At 39.0% G+C, this 23,137-nt stretch overlaps 1 protein-coding gene across 1 annotated transcript in view; it reads right to left on the reverse strand.

Annotated features, from left to right (window-relative positions):
• LOC124154284 overlaps window positions 1-12,124 on the reverse strand; it is a 39,134-nt gene extending 27,010 nt beyond the window's left edge. The window contains exon 1 of the mRNA XM_046527907.1: window positions 11,778-12,124. Coding sequence (XP_046383863.1) covers window positions 11,778-11,913 — 136 coding nt within the window. The 5' untranslated portion in view covers window positions 11,914-12,124. The remainder of the gene's footprint in view (window positions 1-11,777) is intronic.
• Window positions 12,125-23,137: the final 11,013 nt, after the last annotated feature.

Raw genomic sequence — 23,137 nt, forward strand, 5'->3', positions numbered from 1 at the left:
CCGTAGTTCCTGACCATGTTTTCTCGACAAATAATCGGAATGAGTTATTAAGGCTGGTCTTCAGATTAACATTATTTGTCAAATATTACCCATAACATTTCGCTCCTTTACCCACGTAACCTCAGAGAATTGTAATGCTACAATATTAATGAAACTAAATTGTTAACTATATAATACGTACGTAGTACGTACTTACTCAATTATACTACTCAGAATAATTGTATTTTTGTTATTTCACTGGAATTTTTTTGTTCTATTTTTCGAGGCTAAATCAGATTTTAGATAACAAAATTTCTCCGAGTATTATTTTATTGGACACTTATTTATCCAATTTCATTAACATTGCTTCATTCATCTCTGACTTATTTCGGAGTGATCTCAACCCCCACTCACTGAGTCCAACCTTCGATTCCATACATGAAGTCTTAGAATATAATTCTCTCCAATGGTTAAAAATGTTCACCATATTGCGAGCCAAAATGATGAAACCACTATCAGTCTACTTTCATGAAATCTATTACCTGGGACGTTGAGGCGAGAGAAAATTTAAATGCCAAATTTCAGGGTTGTTTTTCCACCATAGTCTCGCACTCAAAAGTAAATATCAACAAGAGATCTCATGGTGGCTGTGCAGAAACCAAAAGCAGAGATTAACATTGAAACCCTACCTCGAGACTTACAATTGGAGATGGAAAAATTTATCAAAATAAAAATGCATTTCATTAAAATTATAATACTTTAATTCTTCGCATATATTAATATTCAATGGAAATCAGATTTCCAAAATAAACAACCAACAAAAAATGTAGTCAGCCATTAACAGGCATCACGTGATCTCATATTTTACCTTGCAATCCCTGCTTGCTTGCAATCGCTTGCGCACGAGATTTGTTTATATTTAGGTACTCTGAGGTACTATGAACGAAGTGTGTCAAAATAAGCTCTTATAAAAATTTTTTTTTTTTAACCAGCCTTTATATTTAGATTACAGGGGATGAGCAACGTTTATATATGACACAAAGCAAAAAAAACACGAAAATCGACCATTTGGAACTTCTTAGATCAAAAACATGTTTTGGGGGGCTATAGGTTGACTGGGGGGTGGTTAAAGGGGGGTTGGAGATAAAAAGTTATATTTTCATGTATTGTCATCGGGAATGAAGAAGTGTGCAAAATTTCAGCGTTTTTGCTTCACAGGAAGTGAGTCAAATTTGAGTTACAAGATTTGTACCAGACAAACAGACAAACAAACAGACAAACAGACAGGTTGGTGAGTTGATATAAAGGCTGGAAAAATAAGGGGAATTTTAGTTTTTTGGAAACCAAAATTTATTAATTCGTTCACATTTATTCTTTCGCATTCAAAATAGTCCTCTTTACATATTATACATATGTACCTACGCTTATGCATCTGTGCCTACGCCCGAAAAACTTTAAAACTCAATCTTTGGGATGGCCTTTACTCAGTCTAGTAAAAGCCATCCCAAAAGTATGCTAGTAAAACGACTGCCCTTTAATTTTGCATTATTTTTGGAAATAGGAAAAAGTCACACGGAGGCACATGTTTGGCGGAAATTAAGGCTGGGACATCATACTTTTTTTGCAGATAATTCACGAATGACCAATGAAGCGTGAGACGAGGATCTCCGAGCTCATAAAAACAAGTCCAACTTTAGCGGAAAACGATGAAAGCAGCTGAAATTTCTATCATACATCAGGGACACGTATACTAACATAAATTTAAAAAGTGGACTGTCGGACTCCCCACACTCGCGAGAAACTTAAAAATTTATTTCTCGTTATTTTCCGAGCACACCTGATAGTGCAGCAAGTACTCGAGCCGAACGTTTAGTGATATCAAGCTATATTTTGTTTAATTTTAAGATAAGAGTGTTGGTTTCCCAATTAGAATAAAAGCAGAAATTTTAATATCGCGCCGTCATCTTGTATTATTCGTGGGCAAAATCAAGCGCCAAGAGATATGGGCAGCGTGGTGGGTGTGTAAGGTCACTTCATGGCCACCGCCCATTTCGAAGAGAAGTCGCAGCATCTGGAGCGAAGGGCAAGAACGCCGGTTTGCATTGAACAGAGCTCATGCATGTTCGCTATTCGGAACGTGTAAACTTGACCATGTGAGTCCAATGAGGAGCATTTGCAATAGTTGGAAGGGTTTGCACGTGAAATAAGTTATAAAATTATGGGAAATTGTCACTAAAAACTCACCGCGGGTTACGAGGGGAGTTTTAGAAAAATAAAAAGATTAACGTAATAGTCACTTTTTCATTAAAAAAACTTACATACGGCGAGTCATGCAAGAAATTGTGTGATAATAACATAATGTAGGTTCGAACAAATTTATGAATTTGTACGTTATCATCACGTGGGTGATAGTCACCAAAATCATAGTGAGTTGAGAGGGGACATTACATTAATAAAAAAAATAATGTAATAGTCATTTTGATCAAAAATTGATACACGGTGAGTCATAAAGAAAATTGTGTGATAATAACAAAACGTAGGTTCAAATCTAATTTATGAGTTTAATTTTTGAAAATCAGCCACACGTGGGAATCTGCTCTAAATGTATCTATAAATAAAATGACAACTCCTTCACCCCCTCCCATTTCAACCTCCTTCCCTCCATGAATCCTTTCTTCTAAATATCCCCCACGGCAAAACTATCCTTGATCCCTTAGAAAAAACATTATCAGCAACCGCCGCGAAACGTCGAGGGACAAACGAAATAAGTACGCGTGGCACACCGGAAAAAAATATCATCAACAGCCACAAATGACCCGCGAAAGCTTCAGCCAAAGGGACTGTATAGAGGAGGCCCAAGGCCATCCCAAGGAAGGCTGATTTCTGTTGCCGCTTTGGTCGTATTTTAATCAGTTTTCAAAAATGTCCGCGGCGCGGTGATGAGTGCAATGCGATCCACTTTTTTCCAATATTTTACGGTATAGTGCTTGTAATTGCGAGGAATGGCATTGAAAATTAATGAATTTGATAGATCACATCATCATGAGTATAAATTTCGGTTAAAACCCACAAAATTACCTTACTTCCCCGTGAAACTCGGATCACTCGGATCCGTCAACAACGAAAGTGGCGACTTTCATAAACCCATTTAAATGCGCGGTGGGTAACAATACATTTAAAGGCCGACTTGAGGATCATCTTTCGTAATATTCGTGGCTTCAACGAAGAAATACAGCATTCAATTGTATAGAATTCGGAGGTTTTTAAGCGCGCAGTCGCGGTCGATCCTCCTCAAAACAATTGACCGTAGCGAGTGGTCGATCTACATATATAAATTGTGAGGAGAATTCGCACGGCCTTCATCCAGCGGCAGACCTCGACTAGCAAGAGAAAGTCCCCACCGTAATTAATTCGAGAGGATCGCGGCAAAGGGAAATAGATGCGGGAAAGTTAAGTGCGTGCAGTCTTCATTTTCTTTTATTTCCTTTACAGTTGACCAGGATCGCTTCGAAGCGCACACTAGTATGTGTGACGGCCAATCTGCAGGCAATCAAGAGAAAGTGAAACGATGTGAGGTAGGAATATGCATGCGAGGCGAAAGAACAATCCTCATTGGGCGCATTCAGGCAAACTGTTCACCCGAATCTGGGGCAGAATCAGTCGGTGCATCCGATGATGACGAAATACCAGCGTCGGTGCCAGAAAAAAAGCAACCAAGTGAAATGTTGACCATTTTCCGTGTTCTCACCGCGTACACGCTGGTAGGGTGCCTACATTTTCACCCGGTATCCTAGGAGCGTCTTCAGGTTGAATTATTCGCTTCGACTACACGGTGGGAAACTGTAATATGGCAAATATAGTACTTAATTAAATCCCCCAAAGTAAGCCTACACCAGCTGGCTGGCCTACACCAAAATAGTTATGGTGCGGAGATTTTTTTCAGATTTCTTTTATCCTGATCGCTGCATTCCATCGGGAACAAATTTGAAAAACTAAATTATATTAGTTAAAATCCATATGAAATACCATCATAGCAAATCAATGTTTTACATAAAGCTTTAGAATAATCTTGATATTTTCCCAGATTTAACCACGGATAAATGAGACTTCCATAGACACCAAAATTTGGCTATAAAGTAGGTTCCACCACCTAACACAGGTCATTAGGTTTTTTTAAATACTCCAGTTATAGAGAAATAGGTAAGATGACAATGGCTACACATGTATATACAAGAGCGAGTATTTTCAATTAGTATTTCCTTTTACCAAACACTCTCAATCTAAAAGAACTTGTAAAATTCCCCATGATATTTTGCGAATTTCGTTTCTTTGGCGAGAAAACCGAGGCGATAAATGATGAAATATAAAGATATCATTGAAATATCAGTCGTAAAAATTTATAAAAATTTAAATTCCTATCTTATTCGCAGACAATCCAGTAATGATTTCGAATCAAAAATCATTACTGGGTGACATGCTCTGAATAATTCAAAATCTACCTAGCCCTGACTGCGTGAACTCCCTTTCTAATGTATATCAATCCTTAGCCTCACGGTCTATCTTATTAGAACTTTTATGTCATTTCATGATAATATCTCACAACGACCACCAAAAGCAATCTACTTATGGGAAAAGCACCACGGCGACTACGATTTATTCCTTATCGCTGTTCGCAGTAACTTCGGATCAATCAATGGATGACACACTTTCTCGCAGATATAGTAATAATATGGAAAAAATGAATACATGAAATCTCCGTGATACAAACTCGTCACGTAATCGTTTTGGATATTTAAGTGAATCATGAGTCAGTGCGATGAACTTCCGGCAATCTTTTCAGGCCGGGATACTCAACTTTCTACCAACAAAAAGAAAAGAATAAAAGTTGTGAACTTCCTCTAGTAATGAAAAGTGTAATTAGAAAGCGGATCGAAGTTCCCATTCTGCTGTCAACGCTCAGCAGCGTCAAGTGCTCGCCAGGACGAAGCATAGAAAGTGAGGAACTGCATCGCTCACAGCTAACCCTGAAATCATCGTAGACGCCGTGGTGCTTCTCCCATGTAAAACCATGAGTACATTGTTTAGACTTATACTTCGAGGATCAGAGCTGGTAAACTTATTGCACCTACTGCTGCATAGCTTTGGTTGACATACACCTCTTATTGAATAGATAAATACCATTAAAGACCAAAATGTGATTTTATCCCAGTAATACAATGATCGAGAAATTGGAGAATACTGTGTAAATAATGAGAATATGCTAAGAAGAATGGGAGAAAAGAGGTCTCGTAAAAAACCTTAACGAGAAGACGCGGCAACTTAGTTGGCCACATTGTGAGGCATGGTGGCCTGATGAAAACAATCGTAGAAGGACAGGTCGAAGGGAAGAAGGGCAAAGGGACGGCCCTGAATGAGTTCCATTGGACTGATTATTAAGGATGTAAAAAAAATAATAAATACGTCACTATAGAAAGGCTAGCGGATAGGAGAAAGAAATGGAGAGCTACGTCAAACCAATAATAGGAATGTTGACTAATGATGATGTGTGCAGCTAAAACAGATGACCAAATTAGTGTACAGTAAGCAAAAAGGACTGAATATATTGCAACGCTAGCATCCTAAATGGTAAAGGAAATACTTCACCCGAAGATGAAAGGATAGTCTTCTTAGGTCAGCAATCGTTTTAGTTGTGTCATTTGCAGTTGACTCCGCTACCATCAGCCGTTGAAACATTCGGAGATGACGCAATTCAACCACATGCAAATGAGAATCCTATCGAAGTAATATCTATTGCGAATACCACCAATATTTATCAAATTTGAAGCGTCCACTAGTTTAGGCCCTTACGGAGATCGAGACTCCCAAAATGGACCACCGCTGATGGGAGTCGAAACCGGACCTAATGAGTAACAATTCAGCGCTCAAGATACCATACCGGCCACGCAGTAATTTCTTTACCTTTAATAAAAATCTCCGTAATCCTACAAAATAAGCCCGTATAACTGGAGGCTAATTTTCACAAATTATTTAATATGATTGTTTGAGCACACTTCTTATCCCGAGAACGTGGATTCAATTCTCGCGCAAGACGTTTATTCAGGCCAACATTCATAGTTATTGCCCGGGGTTTATTCAGTCACTATGAGGTCCTTGCGGCAAAATTAAATTTTAAAGTCCTATAGATTCACGATAGGCAATCTAACCGTCTATCGCAACCGAGGGGAATACATATGCTTCAAAATATCATATTAAAAATCGCATTAGATAGCAATATTCTTGCTTAAACCGTTATTTGTTACATTGAGCATAATTTTAATGATTTTTAGGATGATATAACTCCCCCATATTATTGAGTCTCAAAAAAATTATTACGAACCTTTTTTTACACCATAGTCCTACTGGTGGCTGCATAATACATTGTAACGGCTAAAAATATTTCCATAGCGGACTTCTTTGGTATAATAGAAAAAACTCCTCAGTAGGAATGGATAGATACTTCTTTTGTCTCGGATGTAAAAATGACGGCCTGAGGTCACTTTGGTTTACGCGAGCTGGATTCAAGCACATAAATTTTCTTTCAATCAAATTTACTATTTCATGGGCTAAAATAAACTAAGATGCTGGTGGGGCCAACAGAATACAATCAGTATAGCATATACCAGTGATATGCACACCATCAACGGGCCTGAAGCACTTAAAACTCAATCAAAATAATAAAAAAAAATTAAAATCTTTTCAGCAAATTTTTTAACCCTAAAAAAAACTATGAAAGTGCCTTTTAAATTACTCATAAATCCTCTTGGAGCGTACCAATAAAGAGGTCGAAATTCACACCAGTTGATAAAAAATTTAACCTCGAATCTGCCATGAAAGCATAAAAGGAGGACCGAAATAACCCCGATTTAGTATTTACCCATCATAAAGACTTTAAAGCTATGGGCTCTTCCTGGAGTCATGGACAATTTGTAGGTACTGATAATCCGACAAAAAAAAGTTTCGTACACGGATACAAATTCAATCATCAAAACCCTGCTCCTGTTACGTGAAAAAAATTCTCAATCACATAAAACTCCGCGCGTCGGAAAAGAAACCACAAAAAGTCATCATCACAATACTCAGGGACGAGTGACGCGTTCGCTCTTCCACGTGAACAGTCACGGATCGCCAGCGCAATCTCTCGTCGCACAAAAGCGTCGCCAGCACCTGCCCGAGAGGAGCCAATATCCAGTGACTGGAGCGAGCATCCCACCCCTCGAAAATCACAGCACCTGCCCACGGAAAGAATGACGAATGCTCGGACATATTTCTCGTATTTGCCTCGCACCTCAGGCCAATGTTTAACTGTTATCAGGAAATTAGCACTCATTGTTACGATTGCGTATGTTGGCTCGGAAACTTGGGTCTTCTTAAAATCATAATTCATGTGATCTAAATAAATGGGTTAAATTTGGCAGTTGCCGAATCATCCCGAGCTCTATGCTCCATTTTGAGAGCTTTTCCTAGAATATCTATCATTTTATTTAATGGACCATAAATTTATCAGAAACTTGGACTTTAATTGAGGCTTTGTGAAGTATATTTTTTATAAATATCATACTGATACCCGGATTTTTGGAGTCACTCAACTTTTTTCCTAAATATGCACAGCCCAATTAGCAATACTTTAACGGCTCGGAAACATAGTTTACTGGAAAATCGAAACAAGGAGATAAACTTGATTTGCAAGACAAAAAACGAAATAAACAAAATATTCAACATGTGAAATGTGGAAAAATCGTGTCATAATAAAGAGAAATTTAGATTAAGAGAAGTTAGAGTAGAGTTAACAAACAGTTACGGCGGAACAGTAAAAATTCATCATTCAGCACGAGAAAGTTCGATGATGACCCCAAAATGTAAAAAAAAGGTTAAGCATGTCCAAGAACCTGCAAGTCACTGATAGTAAATGTATTTGATAAATCCTACGGTCAGCATCTTATCAAAAAGAGGTAAGTAATGTATCAGGGCGGTCCTATTTTTATGTGAGGTGTCATGGAGTCGGACAGAGGTTTCTCTTCCCTGGTAAGCGATTCCAAAGTGGAGCCATAACTCATTGTCAGTCCCGCTGACTCAATTCAACAGATGAGAGTGATGCCGGGCGCGTAAATACGAGGCAATCTAGAGAGGTGATCCTCTCTGGGTCATGGAGAAAACTCCGCATCAAGTATTCCATGGTCGTCTCCGGAGCTGCGGACTGAAATAGGGACTTCAACGTCCGAGCGGAGATTTCAACGATTTCTCTCGTGAAATTTCCCAACAGAGCATCGTAAATGGTCAACTATCCCTACATTGGCATAGTACATACAAATTTACGGTCGATCGTTTTAACACAGTGGATACGGTGTTAGCATCGTCAGAGGCTCCATCCTTATGCCACGATAACCTATTTCCCATGAGAGATTAATAAAAGTCGTTAATAATAATAAATATTTCATTTTTTATAAATTATTTGTAACCTAAAAGTAAGGCTTAGAGATCGTTCCTCATGCACGTGAAAAAATTGGGAGAAGACAAGCATTGTTAAAAACATCTAGTCCATCGTAAGATAAATTCTCCCCCAAGTATAGGGTTCAATACCGGTTCGTACACTTTCTGATGACCGTACTACTACCTTTTGTCATATAAGCATGATCTAGAACCGTAAAATACTAACGTAAGGCACAAATGTATTATGTACAGCTCGTTTTTAACCATCGAACCTCTTCTTGTATCCATTTCATTGCCTAGCAGGCAGTTAAATTAATGAATTCCATTTTTAATGGTATTTGATGATAAATACAGATTGTAATAGCATAAGTTGAAAGCACCAAAAGCTTGATAAATTCTGTAACCAGCCAAGTTTCCTTATTTTTAAGTATAAGGTCTATCATTTAACACCTTAAAACCCTGAATTTCAATTTGAATCCAAAATACTGGTGAACCACCATACTTCCTTACTTTTTAACAGTAAAATTATAAATATTTTCCATTTCTCTTGATTGAAATCGCAGTTCATTTCAAACTCTTCATTGCTATCCCACTTATAGGGTAGGGGTTGCTGTTGACCCATATCCTTTTCCGGGTTCACTTCTACAGCCTCACCTTGCATCACTGGTAAAGCATGATCACTCTCATTAAATACTTGAGTATTTAGTTATCTCGGACGAACGAAAAACTATGCTCTTCACGCAATGAGCTTTAATGAACTATAACCTACAGGATTTTATTTCAACGATGATAGAAATTTGTAGACTGCAAGACTTTCTCACATAGCTTTAAAATGTGATGACTGGCTCAATCTATTTTTAGCATTCCCTGACTAAAAACCAAAACAACATACGGAATCTATTCCAAATCTCTTCAAATACCTTGAGTAAACATACGCCATTCCCTCTACCATTTCCTAATCGCCATTTCATTTTCGCGTCAATTTAACCGTAAGACTTTTCCAGCGACAATCAATTTACTCAGAGGCGGTCTATATCCACTTGGAAACAACAACTAATATCCCCCACTTGCCATAGAGAATACAATTTCAATCCATTAGAGATTTAAAGTTGCTGGGTAAATTGATTAAAATTGCATTCCCTATGTCAAGTAGAGGATATTACCTATTATTTCCAAGTGGATATAGACCTCTTCTGAAAATAATTACATAGAGTGGTAGGCGTCTGCTTTTGTATCCTGTAACGTACAATAGATATTAATCCCTACTGAAGATGCATGGTGATGTAGTCCTCCGTTATTTCGATTATCTTCCAACGCTCATTTTAATTTCATAAATGTATCACCGTTTGCGCGGGCGTTTATGGTAATTGGTGAAAGTGGAGACCACCTTGCTCCAATCTTCCTTTTCGCTTCTTCCCTTCGGCGCTTGATTCAGAAGCAGCAACCCGGTTTTTCCTCGTCTGTACCACTGAATCGCTCTGCCAGCATATTTGCCTTTGAAGGCCTTGCGGCATTTAAATATGGCAATGAATAATGGACGAAGAAAATAAAACGAGCACTTTTACGGACTTTAAAGGAGGTGATTAATTTTTAATTAAAATATAACCTTGTGAGCATGCGAGAAGATTGCACATCAAAACGATTTACATCAATGCTCAAAAAGCGTTATTTTCTGCATGGCAAAATTTTTTCGAAGAGTTGAAAAAGGCTAAAAAGTAATTTTGGTACCTTGCTTGCTAATAACATAAAATAAAATACATTGGCCCGCGATAGGCGAATTAGCTGTTCCCATTCCACAAACACTAAAGTCATAATCTGTTTACTTTCCCCGTAACCAACGTAACCAAGCAATTCAGTCGACACACAAAACTATGGGCCGTTAACAGATTTTGGGAGGGAGTGACGCAATATCAGTTTTGCACTTGAGATGACTAGGAATACCAGGAATCTAGAATATCGCTGAGGAAAAGGTTTTTCCAAGAATTCCTCCCCAGAATAAAATTTTCAAATTTACGGGAGTACTATGGAGTGATAAATATTTTAAGAAGAGACCAATTTCCACTCAGAAATAATAGCTACCATCCTCTATTAGCAATAGAGAATACAATTGTAATCGATTTATCCTCTACGTAGACATATTTATTGCGCAAATGAAACAAAGTATTGGAAAATCACAGACAAAAGTAATTAGAAGGACAAAAAATTGCTCTAGGTAAATTTTTCCTAAGAAAGGGTTACCGAAAAAGGGTGTGTTTGAATCGAAGGAGATTGATTCCGGCACGTAACCAAGGACTCAACCAATAATGAAATAATGAACAATTATTGTATCTTATTTAAAATAATTAGCAATTATTGTGTATTGTTTTCTTTAGTCCAGGAATAATGTTTCATTTTCGATCGATGACGACATTTCGGCAAATATATTTTTCCTTCATCACGGCTTAATTTAACCTTTCTTTAACTATGATGAATGAGACCAAGATTTCTTTAAAGAACCATTTGAACTCTATAGAACACACAATAATTATTAGTTATACTAGCGGTTGATAAAAATATTATCAGAAGAAAAGAGCGTTCAGGATTGTTCCGTAGTTACCGGAATCAATTTCAAACGATTCAAGCACAACACCCTGGTAAGCCAGTTGTTATTGGCTTATGTGACCCCTCTTCCCCCGCAAAATTCAACGAGTGATATGAATGAAACTGACTGGTTTGACTCCCACATAAAGTTTTATCACACAATTGTATCGTCAACCGGTAAACTGCGCAACATATAAAAAACTATAAAAACTGATTATGTGATTTTAATGTGTTAAATGTTTTTGGAACCAAAAGCACTGCATATGAGAAGTAACTTGGTACGCAGTAACGCAGGTGCAAATTAACACCAAAGATGAAATTCGCAATTAAAAAATCATATTAATTAGCCAGGATTCAAAGCAGGATATCCCGATTGCCGGTCGAGTGTAGTATCGGTCGGCTTTGTGATGTAACAGGTAGAACAACAGCCCAATAATTGGAAGATCCGGGTTCCTTTTATGGAAAATTTCGTCGATGGCGTATTCTGAAGAAATTAACCAGTCAATTTTGTTATAATTTTTGACACCCACCAGATTAATCCTGAAAAAACCCTCCATATTGATGCATCACATAAATATCGAAAAATATAATTAATAGTAGCGGGCGTAACTTGGTGGAAATCCATAATAGTGGGAATAGAAGGAATAATAACTTTGCTAATAAATTACCGTGTGGAAATAGCAAAGTTAATATTCCTTCTATTCCTTTCGAAAAATAAGCGGAACAAATATTTTAAACGAATAAAAACTCACCCGGTTCCAATTTGTCGTTGTTGTTCCTCTTGTAGATGGTAGGTTTGCTGAGGACGGACATCACGGAAGCCAACAATAGAACCGCGACAATCATCGTCGTCCCCATGGGGATGACACCGGCTTTGCAGCACCTCATGTTCGGTCCACCTGCGCTCGACACTTGCTCCACAAAAGGCTCTTCTTCCCGCAGAACTGCTCTCACCCACTCGGAATTGGGATTGGAGGGAAAAGCGCGTCGGCGTGCGATACACAGGGGGCGCGCGTGTGTGTGTGGGTTTGGAAGCGAGAAGAGGAAAGCGCGCGCTCTCTCGACGGTAAACAAACTCGGTCTCCCGGCAACGAGTCTTCGTTTTCTGCTGCCCGCGGAGGAGAGATCGCACAACGCCCACTCCATCTACCTCCCCTCCTCTCCCGCCCACTCTCCATCCCTTCCCCTCCCTTTTCCCCTCCTCCATCATCTATATTCCCACTCCCTTCCAATCGGGTGAGTCGCGGAATGCGAGGCCGCGCTCTCTGTAAGGTAAAAGGGAACTGCGATCCATTCATACGTTGCGATCTTCATTTTTTTATCATTGTTGTCGGTCACGCTACTCTCGCTTTTACGTGAACTTCAATTCTACGAAAAAATCCACAATACTTTGAGATATATCGTAATCTGTTACCTAAAATTCTTAAATACATAGTAAGATATGAGAATAGGAGCAAGAAGGCGCAAATTTAAATGAATTATTATTACCGTTAATTCGCATTTCAAGAGAATAAATATCTCTCTTACCCTGTGAACTTTTTCATGAATTGTCATTTCATCAAAACGTTTTCTTTCAATTAAACCGTACAGCAGTACTCTTACATTGTGATTTTATTATACTCGTTATTGAATCCGCATTCCGTATAAATTATATTATCGTATCGCAGCTCTTATTTCTCGCATTAAAAAGTGGTACGAGAGCTATGTGAACTAAAAAAAGTGTGAAAATGGTTTATTATGAATAGAGTTCGGGGATCGGGTTCGATTCCCGGTCCAGACGAATTATTATTCTCAAGCGGAATTCGCCCAAATCGTGGGTACTTGAAGGGGGAGGGGATGGTAGCATAAAGGACAAAGGGCAAGACTGCATATCGAAGAGTCACGGGTTCAAAACTCGGATGAGAAAGAAATTCCTGGATACAATAACCAAATAATACTGAAAAAGAGGATTCTCCAGTCGGCCCCTTTATGTGTTGACACCTATCGCGCATTTAAATGGGTTTACAAAAGTTGCTGAACGTGTCGCTGTAGACAGAGCGATCCTATTTAACGGAGAAATAAGCTTTAATTAGGGTAGTCAACTGAAATGTATATTCATGATGATTAATGCTATCGAATTCATAACATTTCAATGTAATTCTTCATGTGGAGAAAAAATAGATCGCTCTCCACTCAACGCTGCACTGCGGACATTTTTGGAAACAGATTAGAATGTCAACTTTTTCCGGAGAGATATCGTGGCAGTACATATCTAAAGAGAAACAAAGATATCGTACTGCACACTAGTTTTATTTCACACCTTAAAACACGTGTTTCGATTGCCTTACAATCATTATGAGGCACTTAGTGCCTGTTCAATAAAATTAGTGGGTTGTACGATATGTTTATCATTCAATTATAATGCACCCAAACGGGCACCAAAAAACAAGCTTCTAAGGGACGGACTGGGTTCTCCTCTATGCAGTCCACATGCAAAAATTCTTGAAGAGCGAGGTGACAGAAAGAAAGAAAGCCCCCTATCCTGAATTACTGGAAATCACACGCCTATGGCTTATTCCAGGATGAGCTCTACCTTCACAAATCCAAACTTCAGCCATCAGGTTGAATCACTGAGAAATTGTACGTTAGTGGATGACTCTACAAATATTTTTAGACGCATGTGATGCAATTTAAATTCTTCATACGCGTAAACATCTATCGGAATATGCAAAATGACGTGGAGAACGTGTCGCGGTAGCATAATGATATTGTAAAAAAAGCGCGGCATATGTTCAATAATGATGATACTCGTGATTTAAGTGGGGATAATTCAATGGGCAGATAGAATTCAATGAAGTTCATGTAATTTGGAAATTAATCAATAAAACTCGCAGCTAATAGCCATTTCCTAAACTACAACCATATTTAGTATTAAATTGAATTTTCCATAAGAAATTAAATTGCATTTCCTTAGAAATAAAAAACTGAAAATGACTCAATTTTAATTTCCGTCACCTGAATATTTCGTGGGTCCCAAAAACTCTCGTACTAATAGAAAATATTTTTAAAATCCGGTAGACCGTTGCATTTTTTTCCCTCACTGTGTTTTTAAAAACAAAGCCTATCGTATGATGAGAGAAAAGCATAACTATATATTAATGGAACGGCCAATATCACTATTCACGACTACTTTAACTGGTTGTTAAGGAAATCGTCTATTGTTGTGTTCAGATAAAAAAATGAGATATTCAGCCAAAAACATAGTTTCCAAAAATTTACGAAGCTTAAAGTAAAATTGACCGAAATGCTTAGGAGTTACATTTATTCAGCTATCCATTAAAAACATCCCAGCTCTCTTTATTAGTTGAAAGAGGTTTATAATGCGCAAAAAATGAAACCGCTACAATGAAAATAATGATTATCTTATGGACCACCACAGGAGGTGCCCTTGAGGAACAGTTTCAACAAATAAGATGGCACATAAACCTATTGAATTTGTTAAATAAGAAACGTCTAAATCATCTAAAGATTTGCGTGGCTTACTAAAAAATATCTTATTCACACCCCTATACCTGCGGGCACCCCTTTTCGAGGTCTATCTACTTCGGCAATCTACTAAAACGCCCGTACGGGCCCGGGGAGTACTGTGGCTTTTAAAAATGTAGAAAAAACTAGTCAAAAACAAAAATAATTTAATAACAAAAAAAACTGTCGTTAATGGATCACTCCGAATTGTGACCAGCTCAAGGAAATAAACCAGACTCGATTGATAAGGGAAGGTACGGAGTTTGGGTACGTTATTACCATTGTTGGTAAAAGTACTGAGAAACATTAACTGGGCTCAATTACAGTTACTTCCTACAAAAAGTAATCAATTACGAGTACAAATTACTAATTTTAAAACAAGATCAGTAAAATTACAGTTGCAATTACTTCTTGTAAGATTGGCTTTTCTAGAGACCACCTGGCAACTGTCGAGTATTGACAGTAAAAGTGTGGAATAATTGAGCCATGGAAATTGCTAATTGCAATTTTACTTGCGATACATACAATTATAAATGCTGTTCTACACAATGGGTGTCGTATTTTGTACCCATCATAAGTACGCTACAGCGTAAGACCAGGCTGAACCTAAACAAGCAAATTATGATATTCGAGGACTCGAGTTAACTGTAAGCCTACGTAATTCAGTAAAATCGGTAAATAATCGTCGATTACGAGCACGCAACGATTACAACGAAAGTAACGATTCCTCTTTCACCGTAAGGAGTAAATTACATTTCGTAAAAAGCAATCGCTACATTTAGAGTTTATTGCAAACGTAAACGTGACAAGTAATACGATTACTTTCACTCGATTACTTACTAACACCGGTTACTACCTTGGCCGTGGAGGAAGCGGTGATCTTCGATAAGGTGCCGGGGTCCGAACACTCGACGCTGAAACTCAAAACTCACCAAAAACAAAAATTCGTCGTGCTCAACGCCGCTTTATAATCTTGGGCCCCATTTACCCCTAGGTACCATAGGCCCCTATTGACCGGCGTCCTGCGTGGTACTGTGGCGGAGGATTACACCACCCGCCCAGCTGCTCTAACGATACCCTGTGAGTGAGGGATGGTTCAATACCAATACAATCTACTCTGACTGGCATGAGCATATCTTATCTATATAAAAACCAGATTCATGAACGGTAAAACGAAAATGAGTTTCATTGAACCTACCACAGTTGATCAAAGACGGTATAGTTCTGGAATGCATAACAGCTGGCTTTTCACCAACAATTTGCTCCATTTATCAAAGGACAATGTCCCCTTTATAGCCTTTAAAAGCATACGTATTTCGTGTTTGAGACATAAAATGCGATATTCAATGTATTTTAACTCCCCTAAAATCTTGAAGAATCGCTCAGTCCTTGTGACGTATGATTCGCTCAGTGGGGAATAAGCCCTGAGATGAGATGAATCATGCCAATAGAATAGAACCTACCAGTTGATTATTTTTATCTCTCTTAACATTTATTTGATATAGCAGTTTTTACTGCTTTATTTTTGTACATTGATACCATACCTAGATATTTTTCCTTCAAAATCATCGACAGAGGAGAAATAGATCGATAAGGGAGTATATTACCTTAGTTCCAATTAGAACTCAATTTGAAAATCTTCAACGCGATTATTATCAAGCAAAAGGAGGCAATACAAAAACATTTTTTGGCTATGGAAGGAGTGCGCGAGAAAAAAAATCTGCTACTGACAATGAACATGTTGACGAGGATTGAAGGAGAATTAACAGATTTTTCAAACCTCACGCGAAAGGTATGAAGAATCATTGACTAATTTAAGCTAAAATTTTAAATGGATATGTCGTAGGAAAGAGAACATTTGAACAATTACAAACAACATCCGTTTCAAAATTTGTCTTTGCTAGTATCGCTTTGGATTTTTCCACACTGTTATTTATGCATCCATAGAGACATTCTGATACGATGAGTTTTTTGGTACCCAAAAATCATTAGTGTATTAAATATAAGTAAAGTTAACAAACGGAAATACGAAACTATGTAAAAACGAGATATTACAATCTTCCACTTTCCAGATGTCATGGAGTTTCCGCCACTACTACGTAATTTAAAAAAAAATCATTCCAACTTTTCCCTATTTTTTGTTTCAAAAATATACATTTCTTTCGCATGAAATATCTAACGATGTTAAAAAGGAAAGTTTGGCCACAAAGCATTCCCAGCAATATATTTTCAAATACCCCACTAAATTCAAATAACTAACATGTTTTCACTTATGTAACAGAATTACTTTTTTTAAGTAGGCAATCAGAGGGTACGATGCTAAGGCATGAGCGTCTCATTCTTATCGTGACTCTAATATTATGGAGATCATTATGTCACTTTCTTGGCCCACGACATTGGGCTGTATTCCACATTTTCCCAATGCGTCGACAACCATCTTCATTAAACACCAATATAAATTGACTGATCCTTTTAAAGCAAATCCAAAACACATGATACGGAAACCCCTATTTTTTTAACAATGGTCGAAGGTCTGGGGTGATTGGGGGCCCTCGACTGGGACTCATTATGGGGCCCTTCTCCTCATCCCGCCCCCCAGAAGGTTTTAAGAAATTCCATGCCCGGAAATGGATTTCGACGCTATTCTGGCTCTTAAAAACTAGATGAAAGTTATGAAAAAATAATATTTCACAGCTTGTTAACAGTAATAATGTATTATTGCTTCTATTAACTATTTAGTGAAAATTTTCCATGTGATTGCACCACAATCTAAACAATCTCAAAATGACCTTTTCGAATAGTCATTTAAAAAAAGATGCAGGTTCTCGTTAATCTTATAACACCTATATTTTAATAATTTTTATATGATATTTTTCACTTAGTATGTTATAAATAAAGCTACAACTGGAAACGTAGAACTTTATATTTACAAATAAAAACTTTGATTCTGGGAATCTTATTCTTTTTTTGTGACACCTTTCATATAGATACACTTCACGATAGAAACGAGCGTTGTGGGGGGCCCCTAACCTCGGAGCCCTCGGCGATCGCCGACAAGCCGACCTGGCCAGACCGCCCCTGGGTCGAAGCATATTTTGAAACTTTCCTGAGCGTGAAAATTACTTCGTTTCTCGGCAGGGAATCAGATGCTGCAGTTGGGCCGGTACGGCGTACTCCCTTAAATCAAAACTCTTTATAAGAGTGCCAGTTAAACTACCTTTTTAGATAAGTAAAAAATAGCTCTACTGTAAATTGTTCAATTGATTTCAGAAAGAAAAATCGGAAATGATTATTTACTTGTTCAGAGTTATCTCGTGGCAAAACTTGGAACTATTATATGAGTTGGAGTTTGACATTTCAATCGCGACCGGATGTATAATACATGTTCAGCTGTTGGCAATTTTTTGTGAGTACCGCCTAAATTTTTTCCCCACTTGCAAAACTGAGGGAATCCTAAATAAAATTTCTTTTTCTTTCCATTCTCGTTAGAGATTGAATTGAATGGGAAGTTTCTAAATCTCTGGTGACGGAGGGAAACCCCATTTTAACGGGAGAGGCCTGAAGAGACAGGCGAGAACTGGAGCGGATAGTAAAAGTGTGCCGGCGGAAAAGTGAGAGATCATTTCGTGAAGCATCTACGAGATACAAAGAGAGGCATGCGGGAGTGGTTTGAATCCGCAAAGCCATTCTAATAGTTTCCGTACATATTTTATTCTTCTGAGCGTCTAAATATGATTCTGCGAGCCGCCGTGAGAGCGTGCGAAAGGGCATTATGGGTTTACCATTGCTGAGACTGAATGTCAATGGGAATGGAGAGGGAAAAACGAACTTGAGACGGTGCATTCCAATGGTGACCTTATTAATAAAATGTATAAATTGCCTTTATTAAATGATATGCTGTTTGGAGAAGTTGACCGAAAGCTGCGGTCATTTGCAGCATGGAGGGATGGTAGGGAAGGAAGGGTGGAGATAAACCCGACCTCATGGCGTTAGCCTGCTCTTAACGAGAGGCGCCAAGGCGGCTTAACGTCCCATTCGACGGATGGAGTGCTGCGCTTACAGTGCAGTCTCCAAAGCACTCAGGTAGAGATCGAAAATTCTCTGAAAAATCTCCGCCACCACCAGAATTTGAACCCGAACCCGCGGAGTGGGAAGCCAACTAACTAGCCACCGCACCAGTTCAATCCCCCACTTAAAAGGTGTATTCAAAAGATTACCTTATAGATGAAACACATAACTTCTAGGCCGGTTTAAGCGGTAAGCGAAGTCCGTGGCCGCGTAGGGCGCCAAGCAAAACGGGGCGCCAAAGCGCTCCGTCTAATAAGTCCTATTTATATGTATAACTGGTTTTTAAGTACTAAAAATATTACATTTAGTATATAAGAGCGAGCACATTTTAAGGTCCCGCTGATATTTAAGCCTCGTCCCTTATTCCTAAAGTATTTGTACATATTTTAAAACGTATTAATAGAGAAACCCTACTAACTCGGTTATTTTTGAGGGAGGAGAAGCGGAATATTGTTTGCTTCTGTGGCGTACACAGAAAAAAACTCAAGGGGGGCGCAAAAGATGTCTATATATACCTTTAATTTTATCTTTATAAAAAAATATTCAAGTCACATGCAAAGTTTAAGAAAGTTTGATTTCTACTGGTTATACACATGTTCAAGCAGTAACGGATACAGAATATCCATGATTAAAGCACAAATGGTAATATCCACACTATTTTATTTATCACTTAACCGACCATGGTTTCAAGATGGATACCCGAAAGAACTTCGACAACTCTATCATTAAAAAAATATATATAAATTAAGTTTTAGCGAGTCGAAAATTTTCCAGTAAATACTGCGGTGAAATTTTCAAATCTGAGACTCGGGCCAATGCTGACAATATCATATTTTACGTTTAAAGCAAGTAACACGCTAAGAAAAAGTCAGCTCGAGCGGAAATGATGTGCCGTCCAGGTTTCCTCTACTCGTGAAAAATTTCACTACTGTCCTTCGTAGCGACTGAAGTAACTCGGTTAAACGACCAAACAAAGAAGTTAAGGATTCCTTCCTATCCAATCACCCCCGCAAAAATGAATTTGGAAGCGCCCTCGTATAACTCCAACCTCCGGTCTCGTATCCCCCTATAAATTGAACCCAGAGTCGAACCACTCCAATAATTTTCTTCCCGAATCTAATCGGGCCCCGCAATGGGTGCCGATTATGCAACCTTCTAATATTCCGCTGCTGTGAGGGACTTTAAAAATGTGGAAATGTGGTGGTGTGGAAGTTGGAGTTACAAGAGCCAAACAATGGAGAGGGGGGGAAACCCCTCGAACCTGAGAAATAAGGGGAGGGTGAGGAATATGAGTCACTTTGAGTTGAAAACGCTTGGTTTAAAAAGAACCTTTTGACATAAAGATTTCATTTTATTTGTGATCGAGAGTAGACGGAATCGTCACGGAACTGCACAATAACATTTTTTTTCTGGCGCCCAGGAGGCGTGAGACTTAATTACGAGAAGGGGATCAGGTAAGTAAGTTGGCCAGTATTAGCTTCCCACCCCGTGAGCCCGAGTTCAAGTTTCGGCGGTGGCAGATATTTTGGATAGACAGCCCGTCCCCTTCTGCAGTGCTTTGGCATTTCGGGAACAGCACTCCGTCCGTCGGATAGGACCCTCCCCTTGGCGGGCAGGCTAGTGCCGATTCTGGATTTCTCTCTACCCTTCCTTCCCTATCCTAATGTAAATGCACGTTGCAGTCGGTAGCCTCCTCCAAACACCTTACCATAGCGTTAATTACCAAAATAATTTCCAACTGGTACTGTTCATATGCAGTGCCGTAGCGGGCAAGCGGCGTTGCAGCTACTGGGAGGTTCAAACCTTCCACGAAATGTTTGGAAGATGCAATCACAGGCGTTCAGCCTCCAAATGAACCCCTCCGCGATGTATTCACTCACAAGTAAGCCCCTCCGAAATATTATTCTGGATAAGACCTTGTACATGTCTCCTTTTCTTTTTACGCAGGCAGAACCAAATAGCTTACTTACTTAGAGTAAGATTTATGGGCAGAACGAATGATATTCAAAGCTTCATGATAATGGGATTGATTCTACACGCAATAGAAAACAACTTTGAATGGCCTAGTAATTTCACACGTCCCCACTAAAAAAGACACCCGGTAACGTTCAGAGGAAAAAAAACGAAAGGGGTGAGAAGGATACCTACGAAACTCATTTCTTATTTCACAGTTACATCTTTTTAAAGGTATGATGACATTTAAGTATTTGATGTTCCAAAAATTCTCTACTTAAATACAGATACTTTTTTGGTTTAAGCCTCACAGGAATCATTTATCACTGTCTTGGTGATTCAACCCTAAGGTTAATTTGGGTGAGGGTTGAGCTCACCTCAAACTAAGCCACAGCCGTAGTATGTATCACAATCAGGGAAGGTTGAGATCATAATTAGCACGCAAGCAGGGGTGTCCGCTGGGCCACGTCGCGACGTACTTCTGGAATTGTTGTTTTCGGGGATGTCCGATGGCTCTCGCCGCGATTTGAACCCGAAACCCTCCGATCAGCAACCCAACTATCTACCATCTGGATTTCGACGCTCACCACTCAGTGCTTATTGGGTTGTACTTGTCATAAGAATGGAGAGTATGTCAGCAGAAAGTACTTACGGTGGTTAGTTTATCATGTCTTGGTGCCGACCCTCAAGGTAATGACCCTCACGGCTGTGGCTATACGGCAGCTTCTTCAGCGGCAGAGACAAGGAAAGACCCTGACAGCACTTCTTTTGCATGCTCCCAGCTTTCCACCCTCTTTGTTAGCTGGTTCGGCTCATCGCGATTCCTCTCGTCTACTTAAATTTTCAACTCCGCTCACCACCATCCGCGACCTCTGAGCATGAATTTCATAGAGGTGCCACAGGGTACCTCTGCAATGCTATGGGATGGTCGCTAAAGCAGGCTGCCTTTTATTACGTCCTTAGAAACGCTGATGCACCTTTTAACAGATACGAGATTCAAATGGGTCTAATATCAAATTGAGTTTCCCAATGCAATCGGTAAGTTCACTTCCCCTGTAGGAAATTGCGGACCGGTGAAGTCAGAGGAGCCAGTTTTCTCTGGTAACATTCTTCCGCAAAAAAAAACGCCTCAAGGTAATATGCGCTGCGAGCTAACAATCAGAAATAATCGCACCCTTTCTTGGCTAACGGCTCGACCCCTTCTTACACATTGGAAATGGAGGGTAGCACCATAGACCTTTAATGCGAGCGTACGGAGGATTCAGTAGTGTTAGCGAGGGATAGATGGGTTATACGCCGTGTGGCAGATCTCAAAGCACGAATATAACAAAAGAGGATCCTCAAGTCGACCTCCAAATGTGTTGCCACCAACCGCGCATTTAAATGTGTTTACGAAAGTCGCCACTCGCGTCGCAGACAGACAAAGTGATCCGAGTTTTACGGGGAAATAAGGTATAATAAAGGATTTTAACCGAAATTAAATACATGAGACGTGATCTATCAAATTTATAACTCTTCAATGCTAATCCTTGCAATTGCGAACATTTCATTGCAAAATATTGAAATTAGTGGATGTCATTGCACTCATCACCGAGCCTAAAAAAACCTATTAAAATGCGACCGAAGTGGCAACGGAAATCAGCCTTCAATGGGATGGCCTCTTCAATGGGATGGGATGAAATCAGCCTCTATGCAGTCCCCTAGTCTCTAAGGTTCAGTCAGCGATTTGAATAGCCATATTGCAGCGAGTAAAATTGGAGTACATTATGGAGAATTGTCTGGTTAGCGATCTCCACAGGCTGTTAAACGAGCTTGGCGGTTTCAATTCAAGGTATGGAACGCTGAAACTTCATTACCCAACCACCACAATAAGGTTGAACATAAAAGGGAGCAGGCAGAAAGACCAGACCTCCCCTCTCCCACTGAAATAAGGAAAATTTGTAAGGTTTCAGCTTTCAGCAGAGTAAACTCATTCAGGACTGTATATCCCATATGTGAAATAATAAATTAAGCTATCCCCAAGCCCTGAGAATCTCATTCAATTTGTTTTTCACCCTCTGTACCCAAAAGGTAAGTATTGTACAATAACAGATGAATTTTTTTCCAGGCTAGCAAACACATTAAACCACCCCTTGAAGGTTACCACTTCCTGCAGGCCCACTGGAGGAATCTCCAACAAAAATAATCCCATATAATAAGCCCATTTCACCAATATACAAGGACAGATTCAGGATTTTTTTCTGGGGGGATAGACAAGGACAGGCAAATGGTCTTCACATATTTGAGATTAAAAACAACACAACAATGACTGTACGAAATATTCTCTTAATTTTAATGAGTTAATTATAAGAAATTAAATGATTGAGGCTCCGTAAGACAAAACAAAACTAACATAATGATAACCATATTAAAAATCTTGTCTATTTTTTAAGCATCTGAGGGGGGGGGGGGGGGGCACATGCCCCCGTGCCCACCCCTATATCTGCCTATGCCCACATTGGCCGGTAGACAACAAAATTATTGGGGGTTTCCTTGAAGGATGAAATGTAAATAATGGTATTTCATTTTGATAGGGTGTGCCTGGGCT

This window comes from Ischnura elegans, chromosome 2, assembly GCF_921293095.1.
Source record: "Ischnura elegans chromosome 2, ioIscEleg1.1, whole genome shotgun sequence".
In the NCBI taxonomy this organism is placed as follows: domain Eukaryota; kingdom Metazoa; phylum Arthropoda; class Insecta; order Odonata; family Coenagrionidae; genus Ischnura; species Ischnura elegans.